This window comes from Gymnogyps californianus, chromosome 17, assembly GCF_018139145.2.
Source record: "Gymnogyps californianus isolate 813 chromosome 17, ASM1813914v2, whole genome shotgun sequence".
Taxonomy (NCBI): domain Eukaryota; kingdom Metazoa; phylum Chordata; class Aves; order Accipitriformes; family Cathartidae; genus Gymnogyps; species Gymnogyps californianus.
In genome coordinates, this window is record NC_059487.1 from 12,539,857 (window position 1) to 12,563,068 (window position 23,212).

Sequence of the window (23,212 nt, forward strand, 5' to 3'; positions counted from 1 at the left end):
TCATTTCCACCCCTTTGACACACACAGAGCAGATGACGAATCTGTGATATATGAGGAGTTTGTTTTGGATCTGGAGCTCCAGCAAAGAAGCCTTTGCCCTCAATAGGGTACAGCAGGAACTTGAAAGTAATTTTAATGTAAACAGCCAACAAGCTTCAGTCCGAGCAAACTCCTCTGGCCTCACAGGGCTGACGGCTGTCTCCTTGTGGGACCAATTGGTCTGTCTGATCAGTGATGGCCAAGCAGAGCCTGGCCTCCTTGTGTTGGGTAGGGTTAGGTTGCTGTGCTGTGGGTTAAGCTTGTGCTCGCCTGACCCTGCATGACGACTGTCCCTCATCCTTCTACATTACAGAGCTACTTAAGCTGTTGCTCATTTCTCCCTGCTGATTTGGAGAGTCTTGATTTGGCTCTTGGCTGTTTATATTTTGCAGACATCCTCTATGTAATTGCATGGCCTGGCCCCAGGCTATCAGGCTCTGGGAGAAATAACCACATTATTCCACAGAACAGTTAGCATAATTAAAATATTGACTGCAGATTAAAAAAATGTGCTGAATATTTCACAGAGTGGTTGGAGGGTTGGCAAGTCTTGGCAGCTTGTTGGCTGCAGGAACTGGCTGATATTTAGGCGCATCTTCTTCAGTATTCATTGCTGTACGTGGGAACTGCTTTTTGTGCTGTCAACTTCTTATCTCCCAAGCAGCCAACCCACAATCAAGAAAAAATGAACTGACTGGAAATGAGGAGCTCCAAGGGCTTTCTTGTGATTCTTATTGCCAGTGAGACCATTTCCTTGTTATTTATGACTTCAGGACATCTGTCTCACTGTGTCTCTATCTATTTTTATTTGTGTCCATCTCTCCAAACGCAGTGTAGGAACTGCATATGGTGAGAATGTACCAGGTGATAAAACCATTTGCTTAAGAACTGTCTGTACCATATGAGAAGCATTAATAAAGTTAAAAAGCCCACAAAAACCTCCACTGGAACATTTGTTTTAGCTACTATTCCTTCTTTGACATTTGATTTCTATCTGTATTTAATCTGTAACCAAAGTCTAAGGCATAAAATCCTTACATTTCCACAACCAAGAGGGCAGAAGAGGATGAAAGAAGCCCAGTTGACAGGGCTGGTAGAAACTACAGAAATACTGATCACTACAGGGCACTTCGGGAATTCTTAGTGCCTTTGCAATATCTCCCCATTCTCTTTCTTAGCGGAATATCTGGGATAATAAACAGAAGGTTTATTATTAACCTAGAGACACACAGGTTTGGGTTTGAATGACTTCCTGGTTCTGTCTACATCCCCTGCTATCTGGCGAAAAAGGTAGAATGATCTCCTGCTACCAGTGTTAAACAAAACATGTGGATGATGCCTAAACTACTTTGCAGACACCTACATCCTTAATGAAATGCAGTAGGATCAGTAACTTGCCAAGGTACTGCTTTAAATCAGCTTCTTATTTAATCTTCACTTACATGCTTGAGAAATTCCTGGAATGGTAGGAAGTGTTTGAGCAGCAGTGCAGTTTCACAAGCAAGGACTAGGGACGGCTGAGCTGAGGCTGTCCTACTCCACTGTAGCTTCCAGGGACAAGGGTCTGATTTACAGTCTGATCTACAGCTCTGTTGAGATGAGCTAATTTTGTGAACATTTCCATTCCCACTCAAGGAATGTCACAAGAAATGGCCAAATGCTATTTTCTGAGGCTTCTATTACAGCTTTAAAGTCATCATAATAGCAAATTAATAGCAGATCTATTCTGCCATTTTCCATTCTCATTGCCATCTCTGTAATCAAGAGCAGCTCTTCTTCTTCAAAGCTTATTTCTGCAATACTTCTCTATTTTTGAATACACAGTTAGGAAAGGAGCATGATATCTTGGCACTCCAGCTGTGGTCTGTAGGCTACTGCCCTCCTTCTGTGCTAGGTTCATTGCTAGTTTCGGCTCTCAACTTAATATTGACCTCCAAACTGTAAATCATAAATATCACATTGGGTAGACATCATTCTTTCAAAGGCAAAAATATACTTTTACCTACATTTTAAATCTCTTCTAAATTAAACCCCAAGATAAACTCTGTGGAATGGGACAAAAGATGCTCTAAATTCAGTACCTAGAAAGAGAAATTCACTGGGCATGCACAATGGGGTGGCGGAATTGTTACAGCCTTCTCTCTGTTCTGATAGTTCATGTGGCCAAGTTTTTAGTTTGTTTCCACTGAATGATTCATCTCTATTACCTGTATTTTCAAAATTAAATGGGAGAGGAGGAATGTGTTCATTCCCCTGCTGAGTTTAATAATCTTCCAAAAATTGTTTCCTGTTTACTTGGAAATCCCCACCTCCATGCTGTGATTTAAGCATTTTCACCCTGTTAACTTAAAAACAAAGCCTAGAAGGTGCTGTATAGTTTTTATCTTGCAGTCATAAAGCAATTGATGATAAATGTTGTTGTTCCAGAAAGCAAATACCTGGAAATGTACATCTGTTCATTGCTCCACATTGCTCATTTAAATCATAACTGATTGTTGAAAAAAAATTTTAAATTGTCATTCAGTTTTTATTCATGTAACATGTCTGATGACTGATGGCAGCTTCTCTTTTAACAATCACTGTATTGGTGCTCAAATACAAATCTCAGTGAAGACATCAATAACCCCATTTATGGAACTGTGCTACTTTCTTTCATGGTACTGGCTAGCACACAACTGTGAATAGTCACTATGTATTGTTTCGTGCAAGACTTGTCTATGAGCAAAATTTACAGTGTATTTTCAAGACAAAATATTAAAAATACCTAAATTGCTTTTCCAGCTGAAGCATTATCTCTGAATTCCTGTGGCTTGGCTGGACAAAAGGGAAAGAATTTTCCCCTTAGCTTCCAAGGAATAAATTTGCACAATAGTTCTAAGATTTTACTTACGTAGCACGTATCAAACAAACTATTCTTATATAAAAGATTTGCATTAGCTTACACAACTCAGTGTGTTCTGTGTTAGCTTATATGAAAAGAGTTCCTTTAAAAGGCAGCAATATCCTGTGGTCTGAGAACAGAACTGGAAGCTGGGAATTCAGAAGGGACCTGAGCTTTCTCACACTTCCTCTCAGCTTTTCATAAAGGTCTAATTTTTTCTAAATGAACGTTACATTTACGTGATTAACTGGAGGCTGCATGGACCTCATTTACAGATGTGTTAAATTTCTACTGCTGCTATTAAAGCTATTGGGAGCTGCCAGCTCTCCACGTTTCAGAAGGCTGTAATGCAGTTACATGCAGCCCTTGGGAGGGAGAGTATCACCATTACCTTGCTGAGTACCAGGCATGGACAAAGGTAGGAAAGGGATGGAATGAAGCACAGGGTGTACAAATTCAGCACATCCCCCTCTCTATGGGCCTAATAGCCCTGATTAATCCACGAGGGATGGCAGCAGTGGAGATACTGAAGTATTTGGCATCCAGACAGGTACTGTGCAAGACCAGAGTCAAGAGAGCAGCTGGTAGGAAGCACCGGGCTGGCACAGTGAGGTTGAACGCCTCTCTGGCTGGCATCCCTCAGCCTGGCCGCCAGCTCCAGCAATGCAGAGACTTTCTTTCAAAGTCTTGCACTGCTTATCTCGGTGACTAGGCTGAATGCTTGTTAGCTGGTGAGCCTCCATTTGCCTCCCCTCTTTAAGTCTATGCTGAAGCTTTTTGTCTAACAGCTGGCTTTCCTCTCTTCCCCTCTCAGATGAGATGGAGCAGTCCCCTGCAATGCGTTCTGACTACTTGGTCTCAGGGATTCGAACTCCGCCAGTGAGGAGGAACAGCAAACTGGCAACACTGGGCAGGATCTTCAAACCATGGAAGTGGCGGAAAAAGAAAAACGAGAAGCTAAAGCAGACATCTGCAGGTAGGATGAGAACAAGAGAGTAATGCTGCACAGAGCAAAGCTTAGCTTGGGCAAAATTTGCTTACATGGGAAATGTTAATGGTGACCTGATCTAAACCTAATTCAGAGATTTCAGCATGTTACAGATTAATGATGTTTAAGGCTAGAAAGAGCCCATATAGGCTGACTTCCTATATAATACAATATAGCACCTTTAGAAGACAAGGTCAAAATACAAGAGTTAAGCACAAGCCTCGACACAGACTGCTTTTCATGGGCTGTCCCTTCTCCAACATAGGCTACATTTATGGCCCCAGGTATCATCACCCCTTTTATTTGGGGTGAAGATTATATAGGTCACAGTAACATTATGAAAAGTGACAGGAGGGAGCTACAGCATGTAAAATGCCTTCCCTCAAGCAGCTGTCTCTGCGGTGAAGGAGCCCAGCACAAAGCACTGCATGTTTTCGCTAGTCTCCAGGGATATCCCAGGAAATCAGTAAGGAGACAAACTCACTTGCCTTTTCCTAAGATAGGATGGTACAATTCCCTCCCCTTGCCCTGATATGCTGTGGAGCATCACAGTAAAGGACACTGCTTCCTGAGGCAGCTCCAACATGCCGTATAAATGGCATGAAGGCTCTAATATCCCCGTTACTCTGCACTCAGTGTGACCAGACAGTAGGTTAGATCATAAATCTCAGCTCTACATGTGGGTGATTTTACAGCTGTTTTAACAAAGGAAAAGGCACAAACAGGCTGACCAGTCCATGCTCCCCAAAACAAAATCCGTGCAGTTCTTTCCAAGCACACAGTAGTTGAGACTAGAGGGAATTTCCACATTGCATCTTTCTCACTCCATTATATGAATATTCTGTTTTTAACTGGTGCTGTGTTATGCTACTATGTTGTGCAGTGCTGGAGAAGAAGATGACAGCACGACAAGGTCGGGATGAACTCATTAAGAAAGGCCTTCTGGAGATGATGGAACAAGGCAAGTAAAAATTCTTCAACTTTATCAGAGTCTTTTTCAGGACAACAGGAAACACATAATTGCAAAAGAAGAAATCTAACAATCAAATGAATAAAAAGGAAAACCTTCAATCCAAACAGAGACGAAAATTCAGTATCTGAATTAAGCATGTCTTTCTTCAAATTCCTCCCTGCTGCAATCAATCTATGCAGTTTAATTTTTGATGTTTTACCATCTTGAATGCAACTCCATCTTTGCTTGATTTATACATGGTGCAATCTGAGCTGGTACGTACGTTTTATGCAATTGCTCTAAACCTAGCTAAATCCTACTGCCAAGAAAGTCAGCTAAAGCTGGTATAAATATAAACTTAAACATACAGATGCATTCAGCTAACACGTACAACCCATGAATCCAAATCTCATAAAATGATACTAATCTGATGTTTTCAGCTGTCTTTCCGGTAAACCAAGTTTGTGACAAAACATATTACCGTTCTGCCTGTTTTTCATTCACATAGAAAAGTGAAGCATTTGGTAGTGTCATTTTAAAGCTTTCCTGAGTACAAACCAGGTTCAGTGGAAGTCATTGAATGAAAGATGATAAAGTGTCAGAAACATGCACAAAGGACCGTGGTTCTGTATATCCCTGCTCCAAAGCCCTGACAGATGCTCAAGGGAGACTATTCTGCGAGATCAGGTGAGCTCCCAATGTTACGGACAACATCCCAACTGCCATTTCTACCTAAACAGAGATTAAAAAAATAAATCCATCTTTACTTTGAAAACTTTATAGCAGAAAGTACTGTCATGAAGAAAGACTGGCCTTTTTTGGTTTGACCAATCTGATAGAAATTATGTTCTTTGAAACTAATAATTGAGCTTCTTTGTACAAAACAATGCCATGCCTATAAATAGCCTGTGGGACAATACTCAGTGATGCTATGCTGGAGTGTAACCGAGCAACTGAAGAGTCAGAAAGAGAGCACTTTAAACAGGATTTTTTTTTCATTGCAGTAAAGCAAATTTCTTATTATTTTATTGGATATATTTTAACATGAGTTTTACGTTCAAGTTAAAAAATAATTTATCAAACCATCAGCTTATTCTAAAATGGAAGTTTTTAGGAAGCTTATTTTTAATTCCTGTCTATTGAACTCTTTGTGTCTCTCATGATTCTAGATAATTAGTTGCCCTATTAGCATATTAGCACTACTGGATAGAAAAATACACCCCATTTCTGCTGGGAGTATGCAAGTTGCCCATAATCCATGAATTTGAAGACATGCATATCTAGAGCTTTGCAAAAGAACAGTAAAATAAAACTTCTGTAGAGCACATTAAAAGGTCATAATAATAATGAATCAATAAACCTCTTGCATGCATAAAGAACTGGTTGGGAGGAAAACAGATGATGCTAAGTTGCAAGATCATTTTAACAAAATTAAAATAGTTTAAATAAATACATGTAGTCCAGTGAGGTGTGATGACAAGCTGTACTTTTTAAAAGGCAGCTGTGAACAGACTGCTTACCTGTCTGCAATAAAGTTGCATAGAGCTCTTAAAAAACAAATTTTCAGTACCACCCTGCTGCCCAGAAAGGAAAGAATGGCTAACAGTCAGTTGAAGGACACTGCAGCCGCCTACAAGTTATTTTTCTTTACAGAGTGCTGTGAATCTCCAGGGTTATTTTATTATATTATTAGTAGAAGCAGCTTATTAACTAGAATAAAAAATTGACCCAAATAATTCTCAGTAAACGATTAGTGCCCTACTTGGACTGAACTGAAGTGGCAGCAGTTTCAAGGCTAAGTCCTTGTTTATGCAGTAAGTTGCAATTGTCAAAGCAGCAATACTATGCTAAAAGACTACAGTAAATCCTAAAATCCCTCTATTTCATCAGGCTGTTCCACTTCCAGGGACCTGATTCCTGCTCACTTTCATAAATAGCCCAAACTGGGATGAAGCTGTAGTCTGAGAAACCTCCAGATCTGCTTCATGCATTTACAATAGCTGTGTCGCACTCCAGTTTCGTAGCAGAAGGTCTGTCAGGCAGCATTTTGAACTGGACTGTTTGGCTCAGAGCAAACCACAAAGCTAGCGCAGAATCTGCATCAATCTGTGAGCAGCCCAAGGTGAAATTGCACCGTCCTTGCTTTGGTGATGAGTCATCCTAACAGGTTATGTCACCCTTTCTCCTCACACAACCCCAAAACCCAGCTGCCCAGACACACTCTGCAGTTGTACAGCCTGGGCCCCTTCTGTCCTTCTCTCCAGCTCTGCTCGCACAGGGCAAATGCCAGCCTGCCCCTTGAAAACTCCTGAACCTGAAATACAGCTTCACTCTAGGGAACCAACTTGCACTCTGTAGAGGTTACAGGGTGCAGGATCTGGCATACAGTGGGATTCATTCCCAACAAAATTACAGCCCTACTTCTTCTGATTACTTTGCAATACTCAAGACTCTGCTGCTTTCCTTACCAGTGGTTCTAAGGTCTGTGCTTTCTCCTGTCCCCAGACGATCTCTAAAATACGGTGTTGGGACCCACTGCCAATCAAAGCAGCACACCCACTTTGATCTAAGCATGAGCTGATAATTTCTGACCAGGAACATCACTGTTGTCAGTCTCAGACGCTCCTCAACAGAAATTCTTCAACAGGGCTGTCTTCTGCTTGTCATTACTTCATTAGTCATTACACTTTCCATCAGCTGGGATCTGAAGGAACTCATGTCTGACTGCAGTTTCGTTGTGGCACAGCTGTCAGCAGCTTGCCTTTCCGAAGGATGTGAGGAATGCGCAAAGCAGAGTTACCTTGAAAACATTTAGGGAGCTTCCCCTGACATTTCTCCCCATTGTGAGCACAAAATTGATCAGATGTAGCTGTACTTACAGCACTGAGAGATAAGGGCTGCCTGTCAAATAATGCAGGCAGCTGTTAATACACCGATGATTATGTATAGGCTGCCTTCACAATGAGCTGAAATGTAGGCAATGAACTTTTTCCCCCTCCCCTTCCCTGTATCATAGCAACTGTGCTACTGCAAGGGCTATTTTAAGAACAGTAACTTTTCACCAAACGTGATTATGAGGCAGACTGAGTGAGCTCAGCGTACAAAAATACTGCATCCCTTCCGCAGCATCTCTGGGCCAAAATCTGATACCCTCACCCAAAAGCACAATAAATTACTCTGCAGATTGTCCAAATAGTATTAAAAAGGGGTAGCTGTGAATGCTAGCTATTTTAAATCAATGTTCAAGAAACTTGTCATGATATCATTGCAAGAAAACATAGCCCTGTCAGGAGCTTCCAGAAAGGAGTGTCTAGGGCTGAGAAATACAAGTTAGGAGGTCAGGGGTGGAAGCAGACATGCCCATCAGCATGGAGCGCTGGCTAGAGCGGCAAGTAATTGCTCTCTTTGGTTTGCAACAGTGATGTAGATCTTGTAAATTCTGAGAGAGTCGTAAAGTGAAAGGATAGTTTGTATTCTGAGGACTCTTGCCTGAATAGGAGAATACTAGAAAAGCTTCAGTCATCAAGATGCCTACAGCTGCAGGGATCACTGGCACAAAAATCTTTCAGAGTAAGCAAAAGGAGCAGTTTCTAGGTCTGCATGAAGAGAGATTTGAATTTCTGATCAGCTCAATCACACAGGACACGCTTTTCAAAGCTGAGTAACTAAAGCTCTGCTCAAAACCTACAGCTTGGTAGGGAATATTAGCAGCCTTGTCTTCGGTAAGGCTCCGGCATTACTGCTGGGGCAGCTGGTTGGCAGCATGTCGTGCACGGAGCCTGACACAACTCAGACACATCACACCAACCTGTGAATGCGCTGCACCATGAGCTCTGCTTATGCAAGGAATTGCCTTCTCCCAGAGACCTCTGATTTCCCATGCTTGTGCTCATCTCCCACATAGCAGGTGCTTCCAGAGTACAGTGGCCTTCCTGTACACGCACAATGGCCATTTGCCCAGGCTGCTGGATGCCCACACAAAAAGGTGCCCCGTTGAGAAAACTGGGTGGATATTAGTATCGAGATGGGCTGGTCTCCACAAATTTTGCATTACAGATGCTTCACACTGTTAGAGATCAGGTGCTGTTCTAAGACAAATCTCAGTCCCCTGAGCACTAGCAGCTTTGAGACTCACTCTTCTCAAGAGGATAGCAGGGAGTTTCAGCTTTCACTGCTCATGGTTTAGTTAAGATTAAATGATTTGGTGTTTTAGATACCGAAGGAAAAGCCTGCACTGGTGATGATGCCACGAGAGCAACGCAGAGTGACCCTCCAGTTCCTGTGTGCCAGGCACTTGCCTCAGAAGATGTGCAGCAAGAGAGTACAATAGCAGCCACAACGAATGTGACCTCGTTTGCTGAGGAGCTGCATTTGGACGAGCTGAAAGAAGATGCAGGTATTGGATATAAAATGTTTTCAAGAAACTATAAAATGTTAAAAAAATATTTCTGCTAAGCTACTTTATGAGGAGTCAAATATGTCAGTGCTTTAAAGGGTCAGAGCACCTTGTTCAGCTCAGCCCATACTAGGTTAGCAATCAGTACTTAAAAACAGTGATTTTTGAGACTGCTACCAAACTGAGGGACGACACAAAGCTTGGCATAATGGGATTAGTTGGATTATGAGACGATCCAGTCTTGGCACGGTGCCCCTTTGGTATTAGCAGTGACTGCTGTGAAGATGAAACAAGCTTCTCTTAAAAACATTTCTTAAACTTCTGTGCCAAGCCTGAAATTTTTTGTCCTGGCTCAGGAGAACAATGTCAATACACAGCCCACACTGTCCATATCACCACCCTGTCTACAACATGCTGCAAATACAAGTGAAGTTCAATACCAGGAGCACAGATAAGCTAAACCAAGCTCCTTTCATGCAGCTGTGCTCCGGCAGAGCTCATCTGTAACAGCAGTTCCTTGGGACCAGAGCAGCCAGGCACAACCCAGCAGCTGGTGGGTTTCCATTCACTTCCTGACAACCAAGAAATGCAAAGCTGCAGAGATAATGCTTTATCCTAGTTTGTGAGGAGTGCCATGTAGTGATTACAGATCTTCCTGCCCTCTGGTCAATCTTTACACCTTCTCTATCTGCCCTGGTTGCCTTTTGTTCTCCATCCCACCCCCTCATGCCCTGCTTTCTCTGGGGTCCCAGCCCCTGGCCACTTTCACCAAGCCCACCCCTACCTGCTGTGGTTTGCTGAGCAATGCTGCCTGCTTACGCCCTCAGCCTGCTCCAGCAGCTCAGAATGGAAATCATTCTCTGAAGTGTTTTCCATTTCTTTGCTTTATCCTTTTCCACTTCCTTTTCCTCCTGTCCTTTCCATCCCCATGACTCATGCAATTTTGTTCCCTTTTGCTGTTTTGCTTTTAAATAATATTGCTCTTCTGGCCCATTTGTAGCTCCACTCCACTCTTAATTGCTTTGACAACAGAAACTCTTGTGTCTCCCAAAAAGTCTCTCGCCTCACGTTTGCTCATCACAAGGATTTTTTTTGTAAGCTTAACACCTTTCCATCACACATCACCTTCTTCAACTACATGTCTTATCAAGAAATATCCCAAAGCACTGTATATGGGCTTCTAAAGATTTATCCTCTCTCTTTTTTGTCTCTTAAAATAGAGACAAAATGGAGAACTGGACATAGACAGCCTCTATTAATACATGCCCTTAATGCTGTTTTCCTTTCTCTTCAAACTCTATCCTTTATGGCTGTGTTTGGTTTTGTATCACCCTAAAAATTAAGTGAGGCAAAACCCATTCATCTCCCTGTTCTTAGAACAACCAGATCAAGATCTTGACCAGAATCCTTCAGGTCTTTTTTTTACTCTTTTCTAGAGCATTTCATTCCATATCACTAAGGAATTTTCTCGCTTAATTCTTATCATTGGGACAGGCTATCCAGGAAAGATGGCACTAATAATGTATCATGTAGTTAACCTTATGGCTCTGCAAAACCTAGTACTATGATTTAAAGTTCACCTTACACTGCATTCAAAATTGTGTATTGAGGCTTTCAAAATCATCGCAATTTCTTATGTCTCTTTCTCTAATCCTAGTTCCTTTTATTGTCTCCCTGGCACAACCTTTCCTCTCTTCTGTATTTCTTTTCCTCCATTTTTTGAGGTGACATTTTTCCAGGTTCCAAAAAATAACAGTGGGATTACCTTCTCCTGTCTCCCTGGTCTGTGAGACTCCACTCCTATTTCTTGGAAATCTTTCTACCTCTTTCATCGGTGGCCTCTGGCTTTTAAAATAACTATTGTCGATCTAGTCTTTATGTGCTAATTTATCCCTGTCTGTGCATTCTAGCATTCCTGTCTCTAGTGAGTCCGCCTTAAGGAATTCATTGGGTGGGAAAGCTCTTCAAAATTGTCAGAGCATATTGCTAAGTTTATTATAATGTTGAGCTTATTATAATGTTTGTCCTTGGGCTCAATCCAGTCCCAGTGCAGTAGGTGTCTTTCCACAAATTCATATGAATATTTGACCAGCTAGAAACAAAATTAATATATTTGCTTTATAACCAATATATCGTATTTCATCCTGAGAATGTGGGATGAAGGCCAGGGAGGGGAAGAGGGGAAAACAAAAGGAAATATTTGTAGACTTCATGTTTGCTTAATACACAGAAAAAGAACAGCCTAGGCAGAAAGAGGGCAGTTTTTCCCACCTGACCTAGGCAATGGGCTTGGGGGCAGTCCCAAGGGGAGGATTTCTACCTAGTAGTGAGATGGCATTTTGGCAAGTGGCCCTCCATGAATAATTAGCTACTCCAGCAAGGAGTCTAGTGCTGAGCACTTGGAATATTTTCAGCAGGATAATATTCACTCTGCAGTATGAAATCTGTTAATAGGCTTGTGTACTCAAGACTCAGGTCTGCCTTCAGACTGAGTCAAACATGTGCTGTTGCTACCAGAAACAACCACAGAAAAAACCAGAAGTAAACCATTCTTTGCAGAGAATGTAAAATGGATATTCTTTAGACAACAGCGCACAATGCCAGTTTGTTTTCGTGATACCACTCTCAGAACAGGATGGAGCTCAGAAACAAAAAGATCTGTTTGACTGAGGCTGAGTCTGTTTCGGATCCACCTTCTCTATAGGAAAGGTCCCACTACGGCTGCTCCTCTGCATCTGTGTCAAACAGCACTTCATGTCACAGGGAGGTCTACTGATTTCAGTGAAGTTACTGCCAGAAGAAAGTATCGCTCCACTCAGGGGAATGCACTCAAATCTGACTAATTTTCCTATCAAGCTACTAACATCTACTGGAGCTCTTGATCTTTCTGTAATGTAACCCATTAGTGACTTTATTTTTCTCTTCCTCTGTTCCACATTTTGTCTTCTATGCAGTAGGCACAAAAATACAAAGTGATGTCAGTCTGGAACAAAGCATTTCCCTAGAAGTATATTTAAAAGAAAATTATTTCCTTCTATAATTCAGGCAACTATCACATAGGGCAACTTTCCTATCAAGCCAAATTTCACAAGAATTCCTGTTAACAATGCATATTTATTCTACTTTCCTGTCTTTTTTGAATGATAAATACTCACTCCTCCTCTTCTAGGCATACTCATTAATCTGTTTGTCAACAAATTAAATGCTACTATCTTGCCAATGCTATTGTTTCCAACTGCCTAAGTGCTCTGGTGCCTCCCCATGCACTCTGAACATAAGGATGTTGAATGTGCATTAATACAGAGAGTTTGTATTCCAAGCAAGACATAAAACTGAGCCAAGAAAAGATCTGTGACGTGGCAGCTGTGGCTGCCCACTGCTGTGAGTTTTTAGGAGATGCCCTAGAATGGCTTGGAGGGAAAGGTACTTTGTTTAGACAATCCAGAATGCGAAAAGGAGTGGGATTTGCCATTTATCTATCCCAAGCAGTTTGGACCTCTCTCATGCTCTGCTCTGGTGAGATCCCACCTGAAGTACTGTGTCCAGCTCTGGAGTCCTCAGCAGAGGAAAGACATGGACCTGTTGGTGCGGGTCCAGAGGAGGGCCACAAAAATGATCAGAGGGATGGCACACCTCTCCTATGAAGAAAGGCTGAGAGAGTTGAGGTTGTTCAGAATGGAGAAGAGAAGGCTCCGGGGAGACCTTATTGTGGCCTTTCAATACTTAAAGGGGGCTTATAAGAAAGATTGACACAAACTTTTTAGCAGGGCTTGTTGTGATAGGACAAGGGGTAATGGTTTTAAACTAAAAGAGGGTAGATTTAGACTAGATATACAGAAGAAATTTTTTACGATGAGGGTGGTGAAACACTTGAACAGGTTGCCCGGAGACGTGGTAGATGCTCCATCCCTGGAAACATTCAAGGTCAGGTTGGATGGGGCTCTGAGCAACCTGATCTAGTTGAAGATGTCCCTGGTCATTGCAGGGGAGGTTGGACTAGAGGACCTTTAAAGGTCCCTTGCAACCCAAAATATTCTATGATTCTATGCTGAGGAGAGACTTAAACACTGATCTCCCCATTCGGATGAGTGCTTCACCTGCTAGGGTAGGAAAAATAACCCTCATGGCTACTACTGAACCTGTAGTGGCTGGAAATGCAGTTTGGAGAGAGCCTGGCCGTGGCTGGGGTCTTGGATCAGAGTCAGCCTCAAGCCTCTCTGTGGGTCCCCACGTATGCCAAGGCAGAGATCAGGACATGTAACAGAGTGTGCAAGTCAAACAGTGAGGCACTGTGCGAGTTTAAGCACTGCCAGAGTCAGCTGGGATCTGAGCAGGATTCAAGGATGTTAATTTTGGACTTCATCACTGAAATTCCACCTATGTCCTGCTTCAGCTTCATGCCTTTCTGGATCTAGTCCCCTGTGCCCTCGTCACAGCCAGGTCAATTTGATGAACTGCTCAGTGGTTCAGCCTGCACTAACTTTAAGAGCTAAGTGCTTTTGCCATCTTTCAGGAGACAATCCTGAAATGAGCACTGCTTCACCATCTCAAATTAAGGCTTTGGTGATTGAAGTTTTTCTTAAGTACTTCACCGATTCTCTGTTCCACACTAGATGCTGAGATCCAATGGCAAATCTTTTTTAAGGCAGGCTTTTCTTGGTTATCAACTTTAACCTCAGGAAAGACTCGACAGTTCTGGAGTCAGGTACAGTAAGAGAAGACTTGGGATCTAAGTTGAAGTCACGTATTAAATAAGATAAAAATTAAATTGTGAAAATAAATGTGTACAACAAACAATTTGAAAGTCAGCTTTCGTGTAATATTACCAGTTTGATAGTCTTTGCCCTTTCGCTCTGTGTTCCTAGCACAGAAGAGTACTCACTCAGTAACTGTGCCACTGCAGCTGCATGCTGTAAGAAAATTCACTGCAGTTCTCAAAAGTTGCTTTGCCTTGCTGTCTTCATTACTAAAAAAAAAGGAAAGGGAAAAAGGCTTTAGGGAAGTAAGGGAAGCTCAGCAGTTTTCTCAGGAACATCAAAACTAACATGTCATAAATATCCTCATACATTTTATTCTTTACCTGCCTTGGCTGGTTGGCTGTTTCACACAATAATTATTTTCACTATGGAAAATAAGTGCTTCTAGCTGTGTGCCATGTGTTCTGTTTTTCTGAACGTTCCTGGCATTGTCCCCTGGCCTATCATTATTATTAACTTCATGTTTCATTAATTTTACTCATCTTCCTACTAGCCAAGAAACCTTCAGCACCCACGGAAGAATTAGAAGATGCCAGCCTGCCAGCATCTGAAGACAGTCCACAAGCCTTACTTGTATCTGAATCCACAGATTCCCCCCAGAAACAGACAGAAAGAAACCCAGCACAGCTTCCCAGCCCTCCATTGCTCCCAGCTCCGCCACCTAAGGCAATCTCCAAAATCACAAAGAGCCTAACAGGTCAGTCATTACTGGTCAGTAAAGACTTTGCCATCCCTTGTGTTGTTCGCCTACACAGCACAGTATACGATTTTTTTCTTACATCCCTTTTTAAGCCTATTGCCACAAACTGCTGTGAATCAGGCTAGTTATATTGAGTGAACAGAATGCTAATGATTTCCATGAACTGAGTGGTCCGGTTGCCTGATAACAACACACTAATCTTTGTACTTCACATATTTATCTGAATCTCTCAGAGGATTATTTGTTGCAAGTCTATTGCACCGAACACATGTAAAACAAATCAAACCAACTGCAAACATCTGCTGAATCAGATGCTCATATTGATATGCCATAAAACACAAGGAAGATTTAAATGTTTTCATTACCTAGACTGCCGCTGGATAACAGTACAACAGCCAAAATCAAGTTCAAGTTAATAGGTTCTGTAGAGGTTTCTGTCTGAAGGGTTTGCTCTCTAGGGTAGGTCTAAACTAGAGCTATGAAATCTGGTCTAGTTACAGAGAACACACATAAGTGATACACCTGGCTCCCACAAAGCAATCCTCCGTGCCAGACTTCATTGAATGTTTCAAGAGCAATTCCTCTGGGCCTGATTTTCTAATGTATTGCCAATGTTGTTACATTTTCCAACATTCTGGCACTGCAGAAGGGGTGTTAAAGTGAATATGATCTTAGTTTGTTCCAATTTTAGGGCCCCTACATATGGTAAAAGCAGTTGAAAGGGCCTTATTGCAAATTAGAATATCGTCCTGACATCTAAATGTCAGACCTGTTGGATATTTAGACTTAAATGACAGCCATTATCTCAGCCCTGATTTGCATCCACGCTCATCTACTAGCACAATGAATAGGGTTTTCAAAGTCACCAGGAAACAAAATATCAGAGGGGCATTGTGCTCTGACCACTGGGGTTCATAGAAAATATTGAGGTTTTCAGTCTTTTTGAGGAAAATTACAAGTATTTGTTTCCCATGGAAAATATCCATATTTTGTCCATGCTTAAAAGCTGTAAGAGTTTAAGTGGATTCAAAATGGTATCATAATGCTCCTTGGGAGCTGCTGTTCAGATTGCTTCAACATTCTGTGCTATGGGTCAGGCTCTAGCCTGCCCCTTCCACCTTGCAACATGAACAGGCACAACCAGGACACCACTTTGATTTTGCTCAACTGATGAGAAGGCCATGATCTGCATGAGATGTAGGCTATTTGGAAAACCTGACCCATAGAGGGTAACGAGATCACAGCTCCACCAGGCACTTCACAGCATTTTGAGTCTAGATATTTTCCTGCTTAACTAAAGTATTTCCTGTACCATCTAAGATATTCTGAGTTTTGGTATTTCATTCTCATCTAAATTTTCCACAAAGAACAACTCTTAGTTTTCTCAATGGCTCTGATAACTATAGACCCTTTTTCAATAGTGATTATGCATTTGTTTATTTTTGTGTGGATGTGGAGGCAGTGGTACGTTAAGACTAAACAAATACTGTCAATGAGTGAAAGGGAATACAAATGTATGGGGAGAGAGAAAGGACGATTATGAAAGAAAAGGAGATGAAGGGGTTGAAAAGCTCTTTTGTGTTTAGTTTTTCCCCCCTTAACAATGTTAGAGATGCTGTTAGCAGAGGAGTGAGGAATAAGCCAAGCACAAATTCATCACAGCGAGAGGGGGAACAGGGCAAGGCGCCAAGACATCACTTTGCAAGATTATTCACTGAACAGCTGTCATTAGGACAAATAAGGTGTGATCTAAGGAAACTCTCAACTCTCAATATTGGCCCAAGCTGCAATGAGGACAAAATTGGCCCTTGACCTCTTCCAGGAACAAGCAGATATAAAGATAAAACAAAGTCTCCTCCCTTCCTGCTTTAGAGTTGAGCTGAACCTGGGGTTCTTGCTCTGAGAAAACACGGACACCCTCTCTCACTGTGCAGCAGTATAAAGTGACTTAAGAGGTGTTTTTTTTTCATCCCCTCAGGCCATGATTCAATGGGCAATGATTGATCATAAATGTCCTCTGTGCATCTCCACAGTAGCACATAATCAAAATCCCCTTGAGTGCCAAAAAACCATCTTTGCTTAGCAGAGGTTGGCTGTCTCCTGGCCGCAGCAACCATCCTGATCAGTGCAGGAGGAGCTCTGGGGTGGGAAAGTGTCTCATTGCCAAGACATTGCACATTGGGCACCTAGACACTTGAAGAAATGCCCTTGTGCTTTCAGACATTTCAGATTTTAAATAGGGTAACTTTCAGACTAGCTTGACCCCTGTCTCCTGGATGCATAGAGACATGAATGAAACTCTGGCTATTGGTTAGGGTTCCGGGTTAGAGGGAGAGAAATGTGTAAAAATGCCTTCCAAAAATGAAAAAAATAATGTTAGACCTTTCTTAGAATAAGAGAGAAATTTTTATTCTTGATGCAACTCTTCTCACTGAAGGATGCTCTCCTCCTCACCCCACAAATGTGAAAAAGAGACCAGGTTTAGTGTTGTCACTCTCAAATTTTCAATGTTTGATTTTGGTTATGGCTACAGGAGCTCTTCTTCCTACTTGTGCTTTTGCTGTTGTCCTCAGTAATTCTGCCCTCCAACCTCCAGATGCCCAGCTCTGTTCACAGCGCTACCCTTACAGAGGTGTATCAGATTTCCAGCAGTGAACTTAAGAAAAGGCATGTAGTTGGTAGCCATTATGCAGGATGCTGGGTCTGAGAGGAAATATTTAATAACTGAAGTTAATATTCAAACCTACTTTTGTCCTCTCCAATTTTCTAGTAAGTTACCCTGCTAATAGGAACCAAGTCCTTTTTACATGGGTATTTCAGGATAATCCTGGCCTGAGCAGAAGTTTTTCGCTGCTGTGAACTGAAGGATTTATCTCAAAAGTAAGTGAAAAAAGTAAAAATGATCTGTGAAAACAAGTTTGTACAAAAGCGGTACAAGCTGTGTCAGTTTAAATTCCTGTTTAAAACACTAGGTGGCAAAAAGAGAAAAGAAATACTCTTTTGTATGAATAACTCGCATTGCCTTTTTACACCCAGACTGAGCTATTGATGTAAACGCCATATGCCAGAGGCTTGGGACGGAGGTATAAGGGAGAGGGGAAACGGGAAGAGAACTGCAGAACAGAAAAACTAATCAGCATCTTTTTCAGGCCAGATATTCAGTTGTCTTAAGAGTGTGAAACTACCAAATTTACAACCAGGGAAATGTCCACTGTGTTTTAGACTCAGGTGCTAGGGAAATGTATATATCAAAGTCTAATTTCCAACAAAATGCTTACATTGCATAAAAAATATCTGAATCTGGGGGTAAAAAAAGATTAGATTGCCCCACCCTTCTTTTTTCTTCTTAGCACTCAATACCACATCTTTCATTTAGATTTCATTTGGCAAGTTTTGTTATGTGAACATTATCCGCATATTATAATGATTTTGGCATTTCCTCAACTGGCATATGAAAGACAGAGGTCTAAGCTGTGCAGCAATCACAGAGGAGCAGATAATAGACACTGGTACATTTTGTCCTGACTGAGAACCACAGTGCATAAATTTTAATACAGTCTGCCAGAGTCCAGCAGAGAAAGTGCTAGATTGGAAAGCCACCACAGTACAAGCCATTGGTGGTTAGGAGGAACAGTACTGGCAATCAAGAATGCATTGGTGGGCTGGGAAAAAGGAGAATCTGATACTGTGGGAAAGAGGGGAAATGGGGGAGGCATCTATTTTGCTAGATCAAAGATCTGGATCTGTGTAGTATGAGCCTTTTGAATTCAGATAGTTACTCAGCTTAACCAGTTACCTCCTAGCAAGAACAAAGCATCACCATTTTTCTCTGTTCAACACAACAAATTAATTTCAGTGCAAACTCTGTGTGCAAAAAAATAAGAAGCATTGCACGACCTCTTACCCTCTTGTGTTTTGACAGCAGGAAGTGAAATAGATGATCCAGCCATGAAATCTCCTCCTTCCACCATCCTGAAGAATTATGTCATTGTTGGTTCCTCCCAAATCTCAGGACAAGCTGCCCTCTTCCATCCCTCTGGCCAGAAAAGTTCAGATCCCCATGTCAGAGGACAGGTAACAACGCCAACTGGTTCCCCTCACCTGGCTGCCGTCCACCTGCCTTTACCTCCCAGCAGAGTCATTGAAGAACTCCATAGGGCTCTGGCCACCAAACACCGGCAGGACAGGTACCTACAGCCTCTTGGCTATATGGGTGCATGAGGAGAGTCATTCCACTAAATCATTTTTCTTGGTAAATGTTCCTACCCTGTTATTAGGATTTTATTTACTCCTACAGCTTGGGTTTGCCTTCCTCTTGATGTCACTACTTTGAACATCCATCCCTGGTTGAAGTGCTTAATTTGGCAGTTACTTCAAAGTATGTTCTTCCTTTATAAGGAGGCTACTGTGACATGGAAGTAGGTTTTCAAACAGGTAGAATCATTTGATAATCCTTGACCTACTGCAAAAGAAAATCTCCCCACAAGATACCAAGTTAGAGTAGCTAAGGCATATCCTGCTCTGAATATCAGTACTCTACATATGAGAAATGCTACTATTTCAGTATATGTCTCTTGGCTTATACATGAGCATATACGGTATCCATTTTTAATACAAATGTTTGTGTGGGAGTACATTGGGTACTTTGTCTGGTTTTCATTATAAGCCCTCCCGTGTATTAGAGGAGGACAGAGATAACCTTTTCCATCATGGAGCTTTGGAGTTAAGTTGGTAACATTTCTCAATTCCATAACAGCTATTGTCATGGGGAATAGATTCATATGATATTATTTCCAGGCCCTGTTAAACCTTTGTCATGATCATAAAATATCAGAATGGTAATATTTCATGCCATGTCTGTTTTACATTAGAAGGACGTGCTGTGTGTTTTTTTTTTAATCAGTACAATATAGCATGTGGCTATATATCAAAGAAATACATTAGTCACCACCCTTCTGTACCTTATTTTTATGACAGAGATAGGAAAGTAGATCTGTGTTAGCCGTTCTCAACATAGTCTTGAGAATGCCATCCCGTATTGTCCCATGTTGAACTCTCTACCCTGGCCTTTACGAGCTACAAGACATTCTGCTCATTCTCATATAACGATAAGTTCCTACTGTGGCAATAAAACAGTCTTTTGTAAAAACTGGGCTGTGCACCTTCCACCCACAGCTTCCATGGAAGAGAAAGCAAAGGCTCTCCAAAAAAAAGAGTGGATGTCCGTCCATCCAGAACATCTAGCATTGAGCGCAACAAAGAAAAGGAGAACTCACTGAGTTACAGCAGTGATTCAGAAAATAAGCGGAACTCAGTTAAAGAGTCAGATGAGAACAAAGAAAACATGATCATGAACTCAGAGCTCAAGGAAGACTCTGTTTTTTATCAGGATGAGGAAGTTTTGAATGACTCCATTATTTCTGGTAAGGAAAGTCACTTATTATATTATAAAGATATACTATCATAGTCTAACAGAATGCTCTAAACAAGGCAGCATGCAACAGAAAATATGAGCAGTATAAATTCCTCTATTGTCACATCAGCTTTTCCAAGGAATCCTGGTGAAAAGATAAAGTTAAATTCGAGTCATAGTGACTGTGATCATGTTTGTCTTGGTAGGTACTGCATACTAAGATGACGTTTAGAGTTATGTTGGTAAGTCAATGTATCAGTATGCTTCACCCTTTCAGTTACTTATGTACACTTTGTACTACTAAATATGAATGGCAGCACTTGCAGACACATCTCACTGTCGGTAGGCAAAGCTTTCTGTATACCCGGTGCCAATGCTGTGGATGTTTTGGAAGCATCCCATTTTAGGACTATTATTCCAGTGCAGTGATGGTACAGTCAAAAGTGGAAGAGACCAATGAATCTAGGAAGGACAAACATCCAGAGAAAATATCTTGAAGAAGAAAGTTGCTCTCCATTTGGTCCATTTTACCCTTTCTTGAGACATATGGGGAACGCATTGTATAATCCTGAGGAATTATTTAAGTGGGCTTTGGCAAAATAATCAGCTCTTATTAGAAAATTTATTTTTCATTCAAGCTTTTAATGTTTTCCATGTTAGCAAGACAAAGATTCAGCCTGAAATGAATCCTTCAATTTCTTCATCAATGCATTAAAAGAAGGCAGGCAGAGAAAAATTAATCAGAAAGTAATTGTTATAACAGATCAAGGGTGAATTTTAAAAGGTGCTTGTTAGAAAGTATGAGCCAGCAGACAGGACACATGAGTTCTGCTCCTGTGTCTTAAGACACCTAGTAACAGAATAGACTACTGAGATAAGGCAAAAGAAAAGAGAATCCCTTGCATAATTGCTGTGCATTTAAGGATAACTGAAAAACTAAAAATCACCTTTTAAGTTCTATCCATTTTTTTCTGACTATGTGTTGTTCCTAATTATAAAAGTAGTCTCCTTTGGTACAAATTCTAACAGCTAGAGGCAGCCAGGCAAAAAATACGTTATCCCCAACTAGTAAAACCAAATCTGAACATTTCACTGTTGAAGATGAATACTCTCTATATTTAACAAATAATTATTCACTGTCTGTGAAGACAGAAATTATGATGATAGAAGGGCATTCGTTATTGTACAAATTATAGTGATATGTAGAAGCAGCTCTTGGCTTTCCACAATAAGCGTTAGAGATTTGAAAAATTTCTGCTTACTACAGTTGAACAACAGTGTTGTATTGGTGATGGCTTAAGAATGGTTTAAACACAGCAAGTTTTATAGGGCAATATTAGACCAACTGAGATGGTGAGAAAAACAGACCTCTTTCAAAGATATTTTGGCTTTATTGTAGCTGCAACAATACTGCTGCTCAGCATAGAAGATATTGAAATCTGCCATTTGAAATACTGGCTACACAACATGAAATAAAAAGAAATCAGACTGAACAGAAAACTTCTTCCCCTTAACTATATAATTTGATTTAAGAAAATATTATGTGTACGTATAATTCTTACTTCATACAATGGCTTATGTATTGGGCATGATTGGTCATGCATTATAACTGGGTAGGGCGTGCCTGCTAGAAATTTAGAAAAATAATCTCTGATAGTAGAAAAATTATTAAATACATTTTTGAATAATATCTGAGTACTACAAAGATGTAAAAGCTGGATGGAAAAGCTTATAGGACTAATCAGTGAGTATAATGAGGTGGGGCTGATACATTCTTGAATGTTTTAGTGAATAAGATTAACAGGCCAAATTTAAAATGTCAAGGGCCAGAACCACATACAGACTTGCTTCCCCAGTTCTCATGATGGAGTGCTAGTAAGAGAAGTGCCTATGTAGATATGTAGACAGCCAGTTAGATGCCTTATCTGAAAGGCTGAAAACTCAAAGGTTTGGTATGAAATTAAGTAGTGTGGTGATTATATACAGATTCGTATTTACCTACAGATGTACACCAAGGGCAAAGAGAGCAAACAAAGATGGTTTATCATCTGCTAAAGAAGCCCCAGATATGAACACAACCCCTTTTTCCATGCGAAACACTTTCCAACTTCTACAAAAATAATTTTTAGGAAGAATTTTCTCTCATTTCTTTGTTTGTAGCGACACAGCCTTCTTCCTCGTAATTAATTTATCTCACTCTTTGGCATTCGAGTCTCTTCACACCCAAACTTCAGTCTCTGCACCAAGAAGCCCGTTCCATACACCCCTAAAACTTACCCAAGTCGTCATAAGACTTGAGCTTTATGCATAAGATAATTTTATTTTAAATGGCTGAAGATCATTGTGGAATGCATTGTCCTTGCAGTTTGTAAATATGCATTTACAAAAACCCTCATTTCTTGTACAAGCCTGGTGCTTGCTCTACTGATGTTTAAGTTCAGGCATATTTAGGGGCACAACAAAAACCCAGGCCATGCAAAGTTTCAGCTGTTTGATGTCTAAGGAGGCTGCCATGGATGAGTGCTGGGCATGCTGGGCAACACAGCCGCTTAAACCACAGAAGTCCTGGTGTGGAGTGGTGTCGTGGTTTAACCCCAGCTGGCAACTAAGCACCACGTAGCTGCTCACTCACTCCCCCCACCCAGTGGGATGGGGGAGAGAATCGGAAAAAAAAAAACCCTCATGGGTTGAGATAAAGATGGTTTAATAGGACAGAAAGGAAGAAAAAAAATAATAATGATGATAATAGTAATAAAATTACAATAATACTACTAAAAGAATTAGAATATACAAAACAAGTGATGCACAATGCAATTGCTCACCGCTCGCTGCTCGCCGACTGATGCCCAGTTAGTTCCCGAGCAGTGATTTGCCCGTCCCGGCCAGCTCCCCCCAGTTTATATACTGGGCATGACATTATATGGTATGGAATGTTCCTTTGGCCAGTTTGGGTCAGCTGTCCTGGCTGTGTCCCCTCCCAGCTTCTTGTGCCCCTCCAGCCTTCTTGCTGGCTGGGCATGAGAAGGTGAAAAATCCTTGACTTAGTATAAACACTACTTAACACACTGATGTTTTCAGTTGTTGCT

The 23,212-nt window shown here is 41.2% G+C and overlaps 1 protein-coding gene across 1 annotated transcript in view; it reads left to right on the forward strand.

Annotated features, from left to right (window-relative positions):
- The window catches only part of PHACTR3 (phosphatase and actin regulator 3), a 115,434-nt gene that overhangs the window by 56,892 nt on the left and 35,330 nt on the right, over positions 1–23,212 (forward strand). Inside the window, exons 2-7 of the mRNA XM_050907400.1 lie at positions 3,735–3,896; positions 4,792–4,869; positions 9,074–9,256; positions 14,507–14,710; positions 18,636–18,900; positions 19,889–20,136. Coding sequence (XP_050763357.1) covers positions 3,735–3,896; positions 4,792–4,869; positions 9,074–9,256; positions 14,507–14,710; positions 18,636–18,900; positions 19,889–20,136 — 1,140 coding nt within the window. The remainder of the gene's footprint in view (positions 1–3,734; positions 3,897–4,791; positions 4,870–9,073; positions 9,257–14,506; positions 14,711–18,635; positions 18,901–19,888; positions 20,137–23,212) is intronic.